Here is a 20,159-nt window from a genome sequence, read left to right as displayed (position 1 = left end):
CTGGGAACCACAGACCGGTGAGCCTGACATCTGTAGTGGGTAAGTTGTTAGAGGGTATTCTGAGAGACAGGATCTACAGGCATTTGGAGGCAGGGACTGATTAGGAACAATCGGCATGGTTTTGTGAGTGGAAAATCATGTCTCACGAATTTGATTGAGTTTTTTGAAGGGGTAACCAAGAAGATAGATGAGGGCTGTGCAGTAGACGTGGTCTACATGGACTTTAGCAAAGCCTTTGACAAGGTACCGCATGGTCGGTTGTTACATAAGGTGAAATCTCACGGGATCAAAGGTGAGGTAGCCAATTGGATACAAAATTGGATTGACGACAGAAGACAGAGGGTGGTTGTAGAGGGTTGTGTTTCAAACTGGAGGCCTGTGACCAGCGGTGTGCCTCAGGAATCGGTGCTGGGTCCGCTGTTATTTGTTATTTATATTAATGATTTGGATGAGAATTTAGGAGGCATGGTTAGTAAGTTTGCAGATGACACCAAGATTGGTGGCATCGTGGACAGTGAAGAAGGTTATCTAGGATTGCAAGGGGATCTTGATAAATTGGGCCAGTGGGCCGATGAATGGCAGATGGAGTTTAATTTAGATAAATGTGAGGTGATGCATTTTGGTAGATCGAATCGGGCCAGGACCTACTCCGTTAATGGTAGGGCGTTGGGGAGAATTATAGAACAAAGAGATCTAGGAGTACAGGTTCATAGCTCCTTGAAAGTGGAGTCACAGGTGGATAGGGTGGTGAAGAAGGCATTCAGCATGCTTGGTTTCATTGGTCAGAACATTGAACACAGGAGTTGGGATGTCTTGTTGAAGTTGTACAAGACATTAGTTAGGCCACACTTGGAATACTGTGTACAGTTCTGGTCACCCTATTATAGAAAGGATATTATTAAACTAGAAAGAGTGCAGAAAAGATTTACTAGGATGCTACCGGGACTTGATGGTTTGACTTATAGGGAGAGGTTGGATAGACTGGGACTTTTTTCCCTGGAGAGTAGGAGGTTAAGGGGTGATCTTATAGAAGTCTATAAAATAATGAGGGGCACAGATAAGGTAGATAGTCAAAATCTTTTCCCAAAGGTCGGGGAGTCTATAACGAGGGGGCATAGATTTAAGGTGAGAGGGGAGAGATACAAAAGGGTCCAGAGGGGCAGTTTTTTCACTCAAAGGGTGCTGAGTGTCTGGAACGAGCTGCCAGAGGCAGTAGTAGAGGCGGGTACAATTTTGTCCTTTAAAAAGCATTTGGACAGTTACATGGGTAAGATGGGGGTATAGAGGGATATGGGCCAAGTGTAGGCAATTGGGACTAGCTTAGTGGTATAAACTGGGCGACATGGACATGTTGTAAACTTCTATGATTCTATAAAGTGCTTATTCAGTCTGCCCTCCATAAAGAGAATTCATGTAGCGGCATGTTAATTTCAGTTGCTAGTGTATAGAGTAACGGTTCTCTTTTACAATTATTGGGTAATCTATTGTTTAACTAGATATTGGGCAGTAAAAGATGCACTCCGAATTGTAGGGGCTGTGAGAGTTCTGCACATTATAGTGACTAGTAATGTTGAACCTAATAATATCTACCATTTTAAAAACCCAAAAACTGTGATCGGATTTTTTTTGTTCCTAAATCCCACTACATAGGTCTTGGCCATTAAGTAACTCTGTGTACCACCTGAGACCATTGCAGTGGTTTGTCAGAATTGAGTTATTTAACAACAGCTCGATTTGCATTCAGAAACAAAAAAGCAGGCTAGAACTCCATAATGGAAGCTCTTGCTGCTGGAGTCTTCAGCTGGCATCCTGAATGCTTCAGTCAATACTACCAAACATGAGATGCTAGTGGAACTACTCTGCAAAATGCACCAAAGTATATTTCATAGAGGATACCTTTTGGTCCATTGAGATTGTGCCAGTGATAGTTTCGTGTAGAGCTATTTACTATAATGCCTTTTTCGCTCTTGTATCCTTTTATTTTTCCTCTTCCGTTGCTTGTCTGATTCTTTAAATGCCATAATTGACTCTGCTTCAATGGCTACTGGGGAGAATATTCTAATAACTCTTAATGTGGAAATATTTCTTTTAACCTCTCCTTTATGCCTTTTAGTACCAATCCTAAATTCATATCCCTTACTGGTTCATGGACCAGTGAAAATAATCTTTCACTATTTACCTCAAACTTTTTCAAAACTTTTAGTGAATGTAGTCCTACTTCAAGTTTCTAATCACAACTATATCCTCTCATCTCTGGTGTCATGCTATTAAATTTGTTGCATTTTCCATAGGTCCAGTATACTTTATAAAACTGCACACACTATTCCAAATGTGGCCTAATCAATTATTTGTACAAATTCTTCATAATTTGCTTGCTTTTATATTAAATGTCCCCATCTATGAGATCCCATTTGGTCACTTTATAATTTTTCCATCTACAATCTTACACTTAAATTGTCCAACTGGAATCCTGTTTTTCTTAAGCATATATAATATTTAACTTTTTGCTTTAACCCCCGCTTTCTGCAGATTTTCTCCCTTACTCTCCTGTTTCAGTAATTATCCTTTTTTTTTGCTCTTTCTCCCCTCTCCTAACTGAGACACAGCAAATTACCATTACCATTGCCCCAGCTGACAGCTAACCCAGTGCAATCATGGATCGAATCTAAGACCTTCCTGCTCTATATGGCATAGAATATATGAAGATCTATGGGATGTGAATTGTATCCCACGAGATGCTGACTATAACTCATGACTATCGCTCATGAGTGATAGTCAGATTAACCATTCCTAGGCTATAACTCATGACCTACAGCGCTTCATTCTCTTGTTTATAATCTATAGCAGAATCCTTGAGACAGTGACTAACTTTACTATTTTCTTTGAATAAAGACAATACTGCTTCAGTCAGCAGGGTTCAGTCCTCAAGAGTAGTCACTGCTACTCTCTAATTGACAATTTAGAGCAATTCAGCGATGCAGGAAAGAGACATGTCCTTCAGTTAATTTTCCTCTTCTCACAGTGCCAAATTGACAGACATGCCGAAAGAAAACGGAGCAGGGAACATTGCAAGATTGTGATTTAAGCTGTGATCTCTTGGTAGAGAGTTAAATGCTCTACCATTGTAACTACTGGATTACCCAAATTCCAGTTGGTACTATAGTATATAATTTTGTTCATTACATATTGTTAAATTGTAAATTCTTGTCTAAATACATTTTCTTGATTTCAAAGTCACTTTTTAATCATACTCTAACTTGTGTAATTTTATAAGCTAAAGGCAACTGACAAATCTTGACATTATTAAATATACATATAATTAAGCATAATCATTGTATTGTTTCACTCAAGTGAAAGTAAAACATTTCTCGTGCCACTTTATATATTCAGTCTGGCACAGAGGCCCAAAATAAGCATTTCTTAGTTGATCAGGTTTTTGCTGAATTACTTTTTTTTTAAAAAAAGGTGCCTTTTCTAAAACTGTATAAGCAATGGAAACAAGATAAAGTCCAGCCTTTAAACTAGTTGATGTTTTTTTTAAAAAAAAGCTACTTAGAAAGTAACTCAATCCAGGCTGGTTCTGATGGGTCTCACAAAGTGAATCAGTGTTTTTGATGTGAAAAGGCTTTCAGTTTATTTAATTTCATTTTGTTTAGGTATCTCTATTGGAGAAACTACGCCTGACCAGCTTTTCACTGTCACAGAGGTGGAGTGTCTGGGTGCCTGTGTGAATGCACCAATGGTGCAAATTAATGACAACTATTATGTAAGTCTTTTAAATGGATTGTCACTGTTTTAGGCCTTCAAATGCTGCTATGGGACAAGTTTAACAGCACTGTATACAGCGTTACCATAGTTGATAAAATCAAGGTAATGGAAATAGTCCAAACACTAAATCTGAAATTTCAAGCAACAATTCAATTTTACTGGCAGAAATTGGAACAAAATCCTCAAGAACTATTTCAGTAAATGTAACTTCAAAAGCATGGAAATTATTTTATAATTGAAGGAAATTGAATGTCTGTCATTTAATTCACAGGACACCCCTCAATATCTAATTCTTGGCACTAATTATTATAAATTCAACTGCACAGCTTTAAACAAAAATCTTGAGTGGAATGCATGTGCAACATACCTAGTTGTGGCTGTTAACTGCTTTACAGAAGTAGTTAGTAGTTTGGAATTTACATACTAAACTAATTTGATGTGAAGCACGTGAAATGGTTTATAAGTCAGTGAATTAGATTTATGATGTGAACTGATGCTACATTTATCTAAAAATGCTTTTATTTTTCGTGCTTTTGTGTCAATATTTTCCCCCTTTTCTGATTCTTCCTGCAGTATGGGGAACCAGGATGTAGTGATGGAGGAGCCTCAGTACTTGACCTTGTTCAACAGGTACACGGTTCTTGCTACCTGTATGGATAAGAACAAGCACTGCAGGGAGGATGGGCAAACTGACCATGGTACAGGGGGCTATTCAAGTGGGGAGAGTGAAAGGGAATGTGGTAGTGGTAAGGGACAGTATAGTCAGGAAGATAGATATGGTTCTCTGCAGCCGCTAGTGGGAGTCCCGAAGGCTGTGTTGCCTGTTTGGTGCCAGGGTTAAGGACATCTCCTCATGGCTGGAAAAGAACTTGGAACATGAGGGGGAGGATCCAGTTGTCATTGTCCACGTAGGAACCATGACATAGGTAGAACGAAGAATGAGGTTCTGCTGAGAGAGTTTGAGGAGCTAGGTCTAAATTAATCAGAACCTCAAAAGATAACCTCTGGATTTCTACCTGAGCCACTCACAAATTGGCATAGGGTCAAGCGGATCAGAGAGTTAAATGCATGGCTCAGAGTGATGTGGGAGACAGGGATTCCGATTCATGGGGCACTAGCACCAGTACTGGGGAAAGAGGGAGATGTTCCATTGTGACTGCTCCACTTAAACCGGGCTGGGACCAGTGTCCTGGCGAATCGAGTAACTAGGGCTTTAAACTAAAAAAAGGGGGGGTGGGGGAGGGGAAATTTAGAAATCTAAAGAGAAAAGTAAAGGCAACAGAGGAGTGTAGCGATTTTGGTAAAGATAAGCATAGTATGACAGGAAGGGATATTGTTTAACGGTAATAGTGCATCAGCAAATAAGGTAAAAGCAGGGAAAAATGGTAAGAAGTTAAAATTAAAGGCTCTTTATCTGAATGCACAAAGCCTTTGTAACAAGATAGACGAATTAGTGGCACAAATAGAGATAAATGAGTTTGATCTAATAGCCATTGCAGAGATGTGGTTGCAAGGTGATCAAGGTTGCGAACTAAATATTCCAGGGTACTTGACATTCCAAAAAGACATGGAGAATGGAAAAGGTAGTGGGGGGGGGGGGGGGGGGGGTGGTAAGCCCTGATGGGATGACATAAGGTTTGTAGTGAGAAAGGATCTAGGCTCAGAAGATCAAGAGGTAGAATCAGTATGGGTGAAGATATGAAATAACAAGGGGCAGAAAACACTGGTGGGAGTAGTTTATAGGCCCCCTAACAGTAGCTATACCAATGGACAGGGTATTAATCAAGAAATAATAGGAGTTTGTAACAAAGGTAATGCAATAATCATGGGGGACTTTAATCTTCATATAGACTGGACAATTCAAATTGGCAAAGGTAGTCTGGAGGACGAGTTCATGGAATGCATTTGAGACAGTTTCCTAGAACAATACATGGTGGAACTAACCAGGGAATAGGCTATTTTAGATCTTTTGTAATGAGACAGGGTTAATTAGTAATCTCATAGTAAAGGATTTTATGGGGAAGAGTGATCATAATATGGTAGAATTTCACATTGAGTTTTAGTGACATACATAAGTCCGAAACTAGAGTCTTAAACTTAAATAAAGCCAATTACATGGGTATGAGGGGCAAGTTGGCCAAGGTAAATTGGGAAATTAGATTACAAGGTATGACTGTAGATAAGCAATGACAAACATTTAAAGAAATATTTCATAATTCTCAACGATTATACATTCCATTGAGGAATCGAAACTCAATGGGAAAAGTGATCCATCCGTGGCTAACTAAAGAAGTTAAGGATAGCATTAAATTAAAAGAAGTGGCTTATAATGTTGTGAAGAGTAGTAAACCTGAGGATTGGGAGAGTTTTAGAAACCAGCAAAGGATGACCAAAAAATTGATAGAATGAGAGTAAACTAGCAAGAAATATAAAAACAGATTGCAAGAGTGTCTACAAGTGTGTAAAAAGGAAGAGTAGCAAAAGTAAACATTTTGCTACTCTCAGGGCCCTTAGAGGCTGAGACAGGAGAAATTATAATGGGAAATAAAGTAGTGGCAGTGATGTTAAACAAATATTTTGTATCGGTTTTCACAGCAGAAGACACAAAAAGCTTACCAGAAATAGTGGGGAACCAAGGGGCTAATGAGTGAGTAATTACTTTAAGTTCCTATCAGTAGAGAAACTAATGAGACTAAAAGCTGACAAATCCCCTGGACCTGATGGCCTACATCCTGGGGTTCTAAAGAGGTGGCTGCAGAGATAGCGGATGCAGTGATAGTATGATCTTCCAAAATTCCCTAATTCTATAATGGTCCTAGTGGATTGGAAAGTAGCAAATGTAACAAGGCTATTCAAGAAAGAAGGGAGAGAGAAAATAGAACTACAGGCCAGTTAGCCTGACATCAGTCGTCGGGAGAATGCTGGAATCCATTGTTAAAGGAAGCGGTAACAGGGCACTTAGAAAATCATATGATTAGGCAGAGTCATTAGGTTTTATGAAAGGGAAATAGTGTTTGACAAATTTTAGATTTTTGAGGATGTAACTAGCAGGGTATGTATGGGGAGCCAGTGGATGTAGTATATCTGGATTTTTAAAAGACATTCGATAAGGTGCCACATAAAAAGTTGTTCCACAAGATAAGGACTCATGGGGTTTGGGGTAATATAAACATGGATGGAGGATTGGTTAACCGACTGAAAACAGTAGGAATATACGGGTATTTTTTAGGTTGGCAGGCTGTAACTAGTGGGGTGCTGCAAGGATCATTGCTTGCGCCTCAGCTATTTACAATCTATATTGATGAAGGGACCGAGTGTAACATATCCAAGGTTGCTGACGATACAAAGCTAGGTGGGAAAGTAAACTGTGAGGAGGACACAGAGCCTGCAAAGGGATATAGACAGGTTAAGTGAGTGGGCAAGAAGGTGGCAGGTGGAGTATAATGTGGGGAAATGTGAGGTTATTCACTTTGGTAGGAAGAAAAACAGAATATTTTTTAAATGGTGAGAAACTATTAAATGATGGCGTTGAGGATTTGGGTGTCCTCGTACAAGAAACACAGAATGTTAGCATGCAGGTACAGCAAGCAATTAGGAAGGCAAATAGCATGTTGGCCTTTATTGCAAGGGGGTTGGAGTACAAGAGTAAGGAAGTCTTGTTGCTATTGTACAGGGCTTTGGTGAGACCACACCTAGAGTACTGTGTACAGTTTTAGTCTCCTTATCTAAGGAAGGATATACTTACCTTTAAAAGCAGTGCAAACACTGTTTACTAGTTTGATTCCTGGGATGAGAGGGTTGTCCTATGAGGAGAGATTGAGTAGAATGGGCCTATACTCTCTGGAGTTTAGAAGAATGAGAGGAGATCTCATTGAAACATGTAAGATTCTGAGGGGCTTGACCGGGTAGATGCTGAGAGTTTGTTTCGCCTGGCTGGAGAGTCTAGAACTAGGGGGCATAGTCTCAGGTCGGCCATTTAAGACTGAGATGAGGAGGAATTTCTTCACTGAGGGTTGTAAATCTTTGGAATTCTCTACTCAGAGGGCTGTGAATGCTCACAGACTGAGACACAGATTTTTGGACTCTAGGGGAAATCAAGGGATATGGGGATCGGGCAGAAAAGTGGAGTTGAGGTCGAAGATCATCCATGATCTTACTGAATGGCACAGCAGGCTCGAGGGGCCGTATGTCCTACTCCTGTTCCTATTATGTTCTTATGGTCCTCTACTGCCTAACCCAAGTACCACTCTTCTTGTCTGAGTCACCACAGTGAGCATTGGCAAACTGAGCAAGATCCTGTTCGCACCTAATGTCCGCACATGTATACTTTCTACTAGCGATCAGGAGCAGGAACCTTGCCTGAGATAAGCTAACTGAATTTGAACCAGGAATTGAACCTCCGGCCTTCTGATTTTTAACATTAGTACTACACTGGGTGGTCCCTCTATCCTTCCCATTGAACTACCAGTGGGTGTGCTATATTTACGTTAAAATACATGTATTTGGTACCATTCTTCGCAGTAACAGTCGTACATAGATAGTAACTTCATACTTGCATTACAGGAAGATCTAATGCCGAAAGATATGGAGGAAATAATTGATGATTTAAAAGCTGGCAAGATTCCCAAACCCGGCCCAAGGTAACTGGAATGTAATGAGTTATGCTGTAAAATGCAATGTTTTTCTTAAAAAAAAACCTAAATTTCGAATAGCAGCAGAAAGTTAAATAAGTTTAATAATGAGTGCTATGATTTTAAAACTCAGTAAACATGTATTAGAATCCAAATTATTCATTCAGATCCTACCATCTATTATGAAATGTTGAAAATCTATGTAAATCTAATTTAACTTTCATATTTTGCACTCCTTTATACTCGCACTTAACTCCTAATTTAGATGTGCTCCCTTCCCCCACTTCCAATTCTATTGTTATTCCAGATGCTTAGTTTTAGGAACTTAAGTAAAGTTTGTGTTAGCAAATAGATGTGAATTATAAGTGGTCTGTTGTGATCTTCATATGGGGTATTGATGCTCTCATGCTGTCATCTGTGATTAAGGCTAGCCTTAGAATCATAGAAGTTTACAACATGGAAACAGGCCCTTCGGCCCAACATGTCCATGTCGCCCAGTTTATACCACTAAGCTAGTCCCAATTGCCTGCACTTGGCCCATATCCCTCTATACCCATCTTACCCATGTAACTGTCCAAATGCTTTTTAAAAGACAAAATTGTACCCGCCTCTACTACTGCCTCTGGCAGCTCGTTCCAGACACTCACCACCCTTTGAGTGAAAAAATTGCCCCTCTGGACCCTTTTGTATGTCTCCCCTCTCACCTTAAATCTATGTCCCCTTGTTATAGACTCCCCTACCTTTGGGAAAAGATTTTGACTATCTACCTTATCTGTGCCCCTCATTATTTTATAGACTTCTATAAGATCACCCCTCAACGTCCTACTCTCCAGGGGAAAAAAGTCCCAGTCTATCTAACCTCTCCCTATAAGTCAAACCATCAAGTCCCGGCAGCATCCTAGTAAATCTTTTCTGCATTCTTTCTAGTTTAATAATATCCTTTCTATAATAGGGTGACCAGAACTGTACACAGTATTCCAAGTGTGGCCTAACTAATGTCTTGTACAACTTCAACAAGACATCCCAACTCCTGTGTTCAATGTTCTGACCAATGAAACCAAGCAAGCTGAATGCCTTCTTCACCACCCTATCCACCTGTGACTCCACTTTCAAGGAGCTATGAACCTGTACTCCTAGATCTCTTTGTTCTATAACTCTCCCCAACGCCCTACCATTAACGGAGTAGGTCCTGGCCCGATTCGATCTCCCAAAATGCATCACCTCACATTTATCTAAATTAAACTCCATCGGCCCACTGGCCGAGATGATTGTTTACAGAAACTGACATTTTGGGGTCGATTTAACCCTACCCACCCAGCAGAAACTGGGTGGGTGGGCAGTTAAAAACTAGCAGGTCACGTACTTCCTTGGAACTCGACCCTTTCCTGCCATTTCTGACTTTCACCTGCAGGTGGATGAGGCACCTGCCGAAACCAGCCAGGGGTCTCATGAATTTATGCAAAGTGGGGTCCTATTGCATCAATAGGACCATGATTGCATTTTAATTGGAGCCTGAGTGGGGAAGCTGTCGTGGCTTTTCCACCAGATTGAAGCAGGTCTGCAGAAGAACAGTCTAAGACAAGTGTAAAACTGAGTACTCCTACAGGCCCCATGAGGAAAGTCATGCCCTCCCCGCCACTTACTGGCAGCCAAGAGCGGCTGTCCAGGATAAGTGGGGATGGTGTAAGTGGTGAGGATTGTATAAACTGTGCTGTGTAGAAATCTGTTCGGGATATGTTAAGGAAAAAATGTCAGAACCTATAAACCTGGCATTCATTTAATCTACATCGACATTTCAACTTTCACCTATTTTAGAAAAAGGGGTTGATTTTAACTCCCAGCAAGTTTGGGGTGGGCGAGTGTAAAATGCAATTTCAGGCAGTGAGCCTTTTAACACCTGGACCTCACCTGCATACTGCTGGTTAGCTGCCTGCCCAAAATAGCAGAAGTTCGGAGGCCGCAACTTTCCTTTGTGAAGCCCAGAGGAGCACTCTTGCTCCTCCGGGCCCCACAAAAGGAAAGATTTCAACTTTCCTCGGAGGGCCTCTTCGTTGTCCTGACAGATTTTGACCCCAACTTCACCTGGTGGGAAAGCTGTGGTGACTTCCTCTCTCGGGCTCGAGTTAAGTTATCCCAGGCAGGATGGGTTAAAATTCCCTGATATAGTACATGGATGTACTATGGAACAGAGTCCTGACCTTGTGGCTGCAGTTCCTCAAATTGAGTTTCTGCTCTCTGGCTTTCAGCTGTTTCATTGAGTAAATTAAGGCGGTGTGACACTTCCAGATTTGGTGGGTGTGGCAAAACCTAAAGATGGCATTTTTTCCCTGCCCATTTTCTCTCCTGATGGCATTTTTTCTGTGCTATGGTGCCAATTTCCTTCCTAAATGTCTCAATTAGTCAGCATAAAAGGTGCATCAAACTACTTACCTCTGGGCCACTACAGTCAGGCTCAGATGTGCACTCACTTCTAGCAAGGATTACTGGATAACAATTGGAAGCAGGAATCCTAAACTAGTTTCCCCTTCCAAACCCTAGGATACAAAAATCAATTTTAGTGCTAGTGCCTCAGTGGTGAAATAGGCATAGAATAGGTATTGAACCTGGAACCTTGGTCCATGTAGCTCGCCTACTTACTGCTGAGATCAGAAGAATCAGCCTAAATTTTTTAATTCAAAATATCTCGTTAGTGATGAAGTGCAGTGGGCTTGGAAATGTTATATGCTATGTGCTTAAAAAAATCTGCCCAGATATCTTCACACGTGCAACCCTATATGAGCTTTTAATTCAAAGTTATCCTAGTAGTGTAGTGGGTTAGTACACTAATCTACAGGTGGGTGGAGTGGTAAAACTTGTGTTCAGATCTGATCTCATTGCTTAGACTAAACTGGAGCCATTACAAGAAGTGCTGAGATACTTGAAGGAAGAACAACTGGATTCCTTACTTGTATGCATGTCCCTGCAATCAGTTGTTCGTGATGGTAATAAGGACTAGATCTTTAGGGAGAAAATGTTTGAAAAGGAAGATTAAGAAAAAAATGCTACTTTTTTTTTACATTTGAACTCTTAAGGTGGCTCAGCACTGTGGTATACCTGTGTCTGTACTAGAGAATACTGAATACAAACATTCTTTGCTGTATAGTATTTGAACTTAATATGTGCTTCTGTTTTCCTTTTGTCCTTTTTAGGAATGGCCGTTTTTCTTGTGAGCCTGTTGGAAGTTTAACTTCATTGACAGAACCACCCAAGGGACCTGGTTTTGGAATTCAACCAGATCTTTAACTGATTTTATAGATGGAAGGAGCTGGTTATGTCTTGAACTTATACCTGTCATGTTAATTTCAGTATCGGTGTACACAGTACAAATGTATATAATAAAATGTTTTCTTCCCACAAAGCCTGAATGTCAGTTCTCCTGTGGTGCTGTTTTATTAAATACATAATTGGCTTTTATTCCCACTCTTGCACTACAGTATACATATAGCAAGCTTGCCATAGCTTTCCTGTACTAGTAGGACAGTTTATTTCAACCTGCTTGGCAGCAGCTGTTGCAAAATAAGTAACCCAATGGCAGATTTACTTCGGAATAAATGTCCCCCCGTCAACAGATCCACCCCTTATTCGTTTCAAGCATTTAGCTTTAGAAAAGACTTGCTTCTGAATAACTTCTTGCCATTAATTATATCCAATTGATCTGATGGGAATTATAAATTGTCATTCTCCCCTTGCAACTTCATTCTATCACAGTCCCTCCTCCCCCCTTCAATGAAACGTTTCAAAATTGGGATCTCACATCCAAACATAGCATACTTGCAACTATGCTTGGCACCTGCACTTAGGAGGATATACATTCCAACTCCCATTAAATTACTTTCAATACAGTCAGACAAAAATTAGACATGTTTTGATCCTATTTGGCTTCAAGTTGTCAATTTTCTTGGATCAGTTTGGCTGGAGGTGCAGCTAATTCTAGAGTGCAGGTCTTTCAACACTACGGCTAGAATGTTGACCTGTAGCCTTTGCGGTGCTTAGTTGCTTTTTTATCATGTGAATTGAATTGGGTGAAAAATCAAATATTGTCCAACAGGAAACTTTGCACTTTAAAATTATTTTGTTTGTCCCCAAAAGAACTGCAAATTAACTTCTGTCTTAAGTTAATCAGGGGACAATACCCATATGCCCAACCCATGGATATTTATAATGTGTAAAATGAACTGGGGTCACCAAGATATCTAAATTGATATAAACTTAATGATCACAAGGTTTTGATGGATTTGTATCAACTCTATTTGTTTGTCTTGTCCTACACACAAGTGCTGTCTACAATACTGGAACAGTTTCTAGATGTAGAGTAGATTAAGTGCTGTCCAATGTATGTTTAAATTTCCCACATGAAGTACACATGATTGAATCTGACAGCTGACAAGGCCCACCTAATGCTGAGACATGTGAAACAATTGGTAACAGCTGGTTGTATATTGGTACTATGTCCAGTGAATACTTTGAATTGCAACAGGCACAGTAATGTAGTGATTATGTTACAGGATTAATAATCCAGAGAATGCAGGTTCAAATCTCAACATGGCAGTTTAATGAACTAGACACAAGGTCACTTTTTTAATGTCCTTTACGAAAGGAAATCTGTCCATACCATGTCTGGCCTGTGATTTAAACTGCCCTCTGAAGTGACCTAGCAAGCCACTCCAGTGTATCTAACCAGTTCAAGAAGACATCCCACTCGGGCATCTAGGCTAATAAATGCTGGTCTTTTCAGCAACCCTCACATCCAACTGAAATCATCTTTGCTCTGAATTTTAATTGTGCATACTTGTGACCAACAAAGCCATTTCATTAGTACAAGTAAAATTGGAGTGGGTGCTTTTTTCATGTCATTACACACCATCTTTCTTTCCCTTCTGAAGTGTCCCTGAAGTTGCCCAGCAGAGGGAGGTAGAACTGAAGAATATGTTTGAGAAAACTTGATCATGCCCTACAAATAGTATTTTATTAAAAAGTGTTAAATTGGTGTTTTCCTACATATGGGGTCATGGGATAAGTAGAACACAATAAATCCCTACTACAGTTAACTCACCACACATCATACAGATTTGCTTATTCTAGATCCAGCTTTGTAACAAGGTTTCATTTATGGGCTAGAATGCCTAAAAATTAAACATTTTTATATCTTTAGTAATCTACAACTTTACTGCCCATTTAAAATCTTAGTTTGTGTGGCACATCATAGTTACAGTTGCATTATTTCAGGTTTGAGTACCAGAGGCATTCTATCCATAATTCTTGTATTTAGATTTTTCTGCTACTTTAAAGACCATGATATAAGTATTAAACTCAGACTTATGGGCAAATGGCTTGCATAGGAAACCAAGACCACCAAAATGGAGAATGAAGTCTTCAACAAATCAGTTTCCACATTAGTGATTTTGCCAGCGATCCCTAGGTGATTTTTAAACTTAATTTGTTCCTTCAGTTTCCTCGCCTTTTTAGCATTATGAATTCAGTCCACTTTAATCAGGCTCCTACCTTTCACTAAATGGATGTTTAATTAGCATGTTTATTGCACTTTTGCAAGTTAAAAGCAATATTGTTAAGAATTCAAGATGAGTGAGGTTTAATCTAAAAATGTGAAGAGATACAACAGCCACTTCACCCAGCAGCATTCCTAATTTATATTAAATTTGCATATGGCACAATGGTCAACAAATCTTACTTCCTAATTTCACAACTTGAGTAACACCTTGTGTCAACATTTATAATGAAAAACCTACATTGATCATTTTGGCATATTGATTAAAATGTTTTTGGAAAAAATGCTCTATTTTCCCCATAAAACTTAAGCATCCAAAATTAGGTTTTAACATCAAAAAAGTTACATGTTTCACTGATTATTAAATTTACCCACTGAATTATGTATTGTGTCTTAATACCTTCATTAAAGTTTCTACTCCAAGGCTACAGCCTGTCAAAAGTCTGGACTTTGAATATTTATCAAGTTCTCCAGAGCTTTCAACCACATTCCACACAATGTAAAACCCCAAAAGGAATATGCTGCCCCATTCTCATGGACCTTCCTGCCTAGCACACTCGCAGGGGACTAATTTTATCAACCTGCTTTCTGTCCCACTCACCTTACCTGCCATTGCCCCCTTAGACGCCATTGCCCCCTTAGACACCATCTATAATTGCAGAACAGATACTGATATGGATTAGTTTATTGTTTGTCTCCAGACATTGTGGGAAACAGGCTTTTTGGTGTGGTGTTACAGATGGCACAGGAGTGGTGCCAAACTGGTGTATACCTTTGTCTCATTTCCAGTCCTGTATGCCAATTCCCTGCACAAGGGAGCATTGTACAAATTCAGATGCAATATGTTCATGGCAGCTGTCAATGTCACAATACAATTTGACAATGTCACCAAGTATTTAATAGAGGACAGTAAATCCAAACTAACCTAGCCCATAGAGTTCCTAGATCTAGGAACTCAATAAAAATCTGCAGCTGAATAATTAGTTTAATTTTTAAAAAATCAGTTCACAACCTTCTAAATATAACTAATTGATATCAAATTCAAGATAGCAATCCAATCAAGGTTCAAATGAGCATTCATGTAATTACAATCTCATCATTCAATGGTGACCATGCATTATTAAAAAATGTGTGGGAGTACAAAGTTATTTTTCCTTCCCACTGCTTCATTCTTTATCTTTACCATTTGATTCCAACACAATACATTTCTATGGTCAGTATGATTGTTGAAGCATAGAAAGGTACGCTACTGTTCCATAAGTGAAAACTATCCACAAAATTTGCTTTGAATTAAAAATTGTCATCCTTGAATCCCTGCATAGCCTTGCCCCTCTATCTTCAGGCATACAACCCCTCCCGAACTGTCTGTTTCTAATTCCAGTCTCATATGCAACCCATCCCCTTCAACCCACCATTGGCAGCCATAACTAGATCCCAGTCTCTAGTCCTGCTCCTTCCCAAATCCCCTTTACTTTTCTCCTCAACTTCTGGTCACCTTTAATCTCCTATTGGCTTGGTCTTTGTAGCTGACCACACTCTAAAGCACCATGAGACATTTTCCTACATTTAAACGGTATAAATGCAAATAGTTATAGTAAGAGACCGCACACAGATGGTGGAGTAGTCTAGTCAGGTTATATTAATCAATTTTCACTGGGCTTATTTTGTTTTACAGGTTACTTGTAGTTTAGAGCTATATCTGGTTGCAATCAGATTACAAAAGTAATTTGAAAACAACTGCAATCACTTGATCAAATCTAAAACAGCACAGGTAATGGTTTAGGCACCAGCCTTGCTACAGTAATAGCATTCTCACCTGAGTCACAGAGTTATGGATTCAACTCCCAATCCAGGATTTGAGTACATAATTGAGGCCAACTCTTCAGTGCAGAGCTGCACTGTCGAGAGGTGCTGTCTTTTGGATGAGACGTTAAACCAGGCGGATGTAAAAGATCCCATGGCATTATTCAAAGAAAAGCAAGGGAGTTCTCCCAGTGTCCTGTCCAATGTTTATCCCTCAAACAACATCACTAAGAAAACAGATTATCTGGTCATTTATCTCATTGCTGTTTTGGGAACCTTGCTGTGTGCAAATTGGCTGTAGCATTTCTCTGCATCACAACAGTCACTACAAAAGTCTTTGGGATATCTGGAGGTCATGAAAGATGCTATGTAAACAAGTGTTCTTTCCTACTTTTTTTTAAAAAAGTCAAATTTGTAAACAATGCAAAATGCTGCATTGAACTAAAAATAACAGAGAATGCTGGAAACACTCAGCAGGTCAGAAATCATGTGAAGAGAACAGTGGATTTTGGTGTGGACCTTTTGTCAAAACTGGGTATTTACTGCTGGGGGAGAAAGATTGAATACACTCCTTAAAAAACATTTCTAAGTCAGATGCCAGCTCTTAACCAAGAATATTGGCAAACTATTTCCAGACATTTAAACAGAATTGGTAAATTTAAAATAAGGGTTCTCAGTTTTTAATACAATACTTTCATCACTGTGACTAGAATGCCTTTCCTTTGAAATTAATTACTCAGAAAAAAAAGTGAATGTCAATCCATCCAGTACAGGTTAAGTATACATACACCTTTGCAAGATACCTGTATTTTTTTAAAAAGGTAGTTTGACATTTACAGACATGTTTAAAAAAAGTCAATGTGCAATAATTCTGGTGCCAGCCCCTGTAAATGTCATTCGCTACTTCTAACAGAGGTAAGATTCCAAGTTAGACTAAATAGCTGCCAGCGCCTTGCAGTTATTCTCGAGGCCAGCACACCGCCACAGTGACTGACTGACTACATTACAACCAAGTGACTGACTGACTACATTACAACCGACTGACTGACTGACTGACTACATTACAACCGACTGACTGACTGACTACATTACAACCGACTGACTGACTGACTACATTACAACCGACTGACTGACTGACTACATTACAACCGACTGACTACATTACAACCGACTGACTACATTACAACCGACTGACTACATTACAACCGACTGACTGACTACATTACAACCGACTGACTGACTACATTACAACCGACTGACTGACTGACTACATTTCAACCGACTGACTGACTGACTACATTACAACCGACCGACTGACTGACTACATTACAACCGACCGACTGACTGACTACATTACAACCGACTGACTGACTACATTACAACCGACTGACTACATTACAACCGACTGACTACATTACAACCGACTGACTACATTACAACCGACTGACTGACTGACTACATTTCAACCGACTGACTGACTACATTTCAACCGACTGACTGACTACCTACATTTCAACCGACTGACTGACTGACTACATTTCAACCGACTGACTGACTGACTACATTTCAACCGACTGACTGACTGACTACATTACAACCGACTGACTGACTGACTACATTTCAACCGACTGACTGACTGACTACATTTCAACCGACTGACTGACTGACTACATTTCAACCGACTGACTGACTGACTGACTACATTTCAACCGACTGACTGACTGACTACATTTCAACCGACTGACTGACTGACTACATTACAACCGACTGACTGACTGACTACATTACAACCGACTGACTGACTGACTGACTACATTACAACCGACTGACTACATTACAACCGACTGACTACATTACAACCGACTGACTACATTACAACCGACTGACTGACTGACTGACTACATTACAACCGACTGACTACATTACAACCGACTGACTACATTACAACCGACTGACTACATTACAACCGACTGACTACATTACAACCGACTGACTACATTACAACCGACTGACTACATTACAACCGACTGACTACATTACAACCGACTGACTGACTGACTACATTTCAACCGACTGACTGACTGACTACATTACAACCGACTGACTGACTGACTACATTACAACCGACTGACTGACTGACTACATTACAACCGACTGACTGACTGACTACATTTCAACCGACTGACTGACTACATTTCAACCGACTGACTGACTGACTACATTACAACCGACTGACTGACTGACTACATTACAACCGACTGACTGACTGACTACATTACAACCGACTGACTACATTACAACCGACTGACTACATTACAACCGACTGACTACATTACAACCGACTGACTACATTACAACCGACTGACTACATTACAACCGACTGACTGACTGACTACATTACAACCGACTGACTACATTACAACCGACTGACTACATTACAACCGACTGACTACATTACAACCGACTGACTACATTACAACCGACTGACTGACTGACTACATTACAACCGACTGACTGACTGACTACATTTCAACCGACTGACTGACTGACTACATTACAACCGACTGACTGACTGACTACATTACAACCGACTGACTGACTGACTACATTACAACCGACTGACTGACTGACTACATTACAACCGACTGACTGACTGACTACATTACAACCGACTGACTGACTGACTACATTACAACCGACTGACTGACTGACTACATTACAACCGACTGACTGACTGACTACATTACAACCAAGTGACTGACTACATTGGTTGTAACGCACTTTGGAACGTTGTAAGGTCATGAAAGGCGATATATAAATGCAAGTCTTTCAGCATATACCCCTTTCCAAATGCTATCTGTTAATTACCATGCAGTAGTTCATCGTCACACCGACACTACAACACAGGAACTTTCTAACCCAAATAAAATTTTGGGGAGGAAGATTTGGGAAGAGCTAAAAGCTGCTTTTATAATGTTCATTTAATTTAGATTCTGGGAGCCCAGTCCACGAGCCAGCTCATGCTATACTTTTGGATCAGTGTGTCCAGTAGCTGAGGTAAAACCAAGTCTACAAAATATACCACTAAAGCTACAGAGACCAGGTTTAACAGTATAAATACTCGGAGGAAGCTCCTGGAATCTAATTAAAATAGCTTATGTCACATGGCTCCCAGCACTCTGGCTAACTGAAGGTCCTGTAGCATGCTGTCCACCCTTAGCCAAAGGGCATATAGCCTGTAGAAAAAGGAAAAAGATTTCATAACTCCAAATAATTCCTGCTGTTGTGTGAGCTTCATTCTTAAAAGTTATATACCAAGATTGTCACAATTTTTTAAAATCCATTTGTTTTCTAATTTTTTTTTTTAAAAACAGCTACCAATTTTGTTGACCAGCTTGCCCCAATATTGATAGGACCACCATCTTGGTCTCAAAACAACTAGGCTCATCCCATCTTGCATTTGAAGTACCATATTTAAAATAAAAATAAACAATTTATACAAGTGCTGGGAAATGCTAGGGATAAGTATTCCAATGATATACCTTTAGTTTTGCCATTCCTTTAAATGCTCTGTCAAACACACAAGTCCATCTGGAAAAGGGTAATGCACAGCATCATATCAAGAATATTCTTAGGTTACTTCAACATTCAAAATGTAATTATGCCATCAACAGTAAGTGAAAAGCTATTGCAGTTTTGATTTTGACCTATTTAATAAGTCCATTATTTATAGCTAGAGCAGGTTTGTGGTTGGACAAAGGATAGCCTTCAAGTACATATAGAGGACACTGGACAGGGAGAGTAGAACAGAAGTAACTAAGTGGATTAGCATTACAATGCACAAAAGACTACTGCAACATCAATGGAATCATATTACATCACATACAGGTAGTATTTCATTTACATTTTAAAAAAATCAGATTCAGCTGTTGGAGCATTGGAAATGCATCCACAGACTACAGAAACAAAAAAAACTACTATAAAAGCAGGCCATAGCTTTAAAGTGAAGAAAAAAAAACTGGTCCTTTAGTGAGAACCCATGAGACCCAGACTGGCAAATAGCCAGAGTAAAAACACATTGCTGGCTTTTGTGACCACTGAAGGGTGGAAATATGTACATAATGCAATATTTTAATTTTACAAATGGGAATTAAATTGTGCAAATTGAAAGTTTTCTTAAAATGACTTAATCAATATTAAACTGAGATAACAACTAGCCAAGCAAAATAAAAAAGCAGTGTACAAAGACCGAAGACACTTTATCTCCCTTCATGCTAAGGTATGGCTCGGCAGGTGCATGCTACCCTTTGGTATCTCATCCAAGTTTTTAAAACATTTAACATCATTTGTAAGCCATGAGCATCAGTGTAAAGGGATCAAACCTGGGACCTTCCTGGTCCATATATTTCAAA

The 20,159-nt window shown here is 39.7% G+C and overlaps 1 protein-coding gene and 1 long non-coding RNA gene across 3 annotated transcripts in view; one reads left to right on the top strand and one right to left on the bottom strand.

Moving 5' to 3' along the window:
* Window positions 1–11,796, top strand: part of ndufv2 (NADH:ubiquinone oxidoreductase core subunit V2) — a 44,392-nt gene extending 32,596 nt beyond the window's left edge. The window contains exons 6-8 of the mRNA XM_067978381.1: window positions 3,657–3,766; window positions 8,332–8,408; window positions 11,588–11,796. Of these exons, the coding sequence (XP_067834482.1) occupies window positions 3,657–3,766; window positions 8,332–8,408; window positions 11,588–11,681 (281 nt within the window). The 3' untranslated portion in view covers window positions 11,682–11,796. The remainder of the gene's footprint in view (window positions 1–3,656; window positions 3,767–8,331; window positions 8,409–11,587) is intronic.
* The window catches only part of LOC137310704 (uncharacterized), a 56,432-nt gene that overhangs the window by 33,210 nt on the left and 3,063 nt on the right, over window positions 1–20,159 (bottom strand). For both annotated transcript variants that reach the window (XR_010960144.1, XR_010960142.1), the window contains exon 2: window positions 10,830–10,933. This is a non-coding gene — a long non-coding RNA (uncharacterized lncRNA). The remainder of the gene's footprint in view (window positions 1–10,829; window positions 10,934–20,159) is intronic.

Source organism: Heptranchias perlo, chromosome 3, assembly GCF_035084215.1.
Source record: "Heptranchias perlo isolate sHepPer1 chromosome 3, sHepPer1.hap1, whole genome shotgun sequence".
Taxonomy (NCBI): domain Eukaryota; kingdom Metazoa; phylum Chordata; class Chondrichthyes; order Hexanchiformes; family Hexanchidae; genus Heptranchias; species Heptranchias perlo.
Note: the sequence above shows the minus strand (reverse complement) of the source record. Positions and strands in the feature narration are given on the sequence as shown.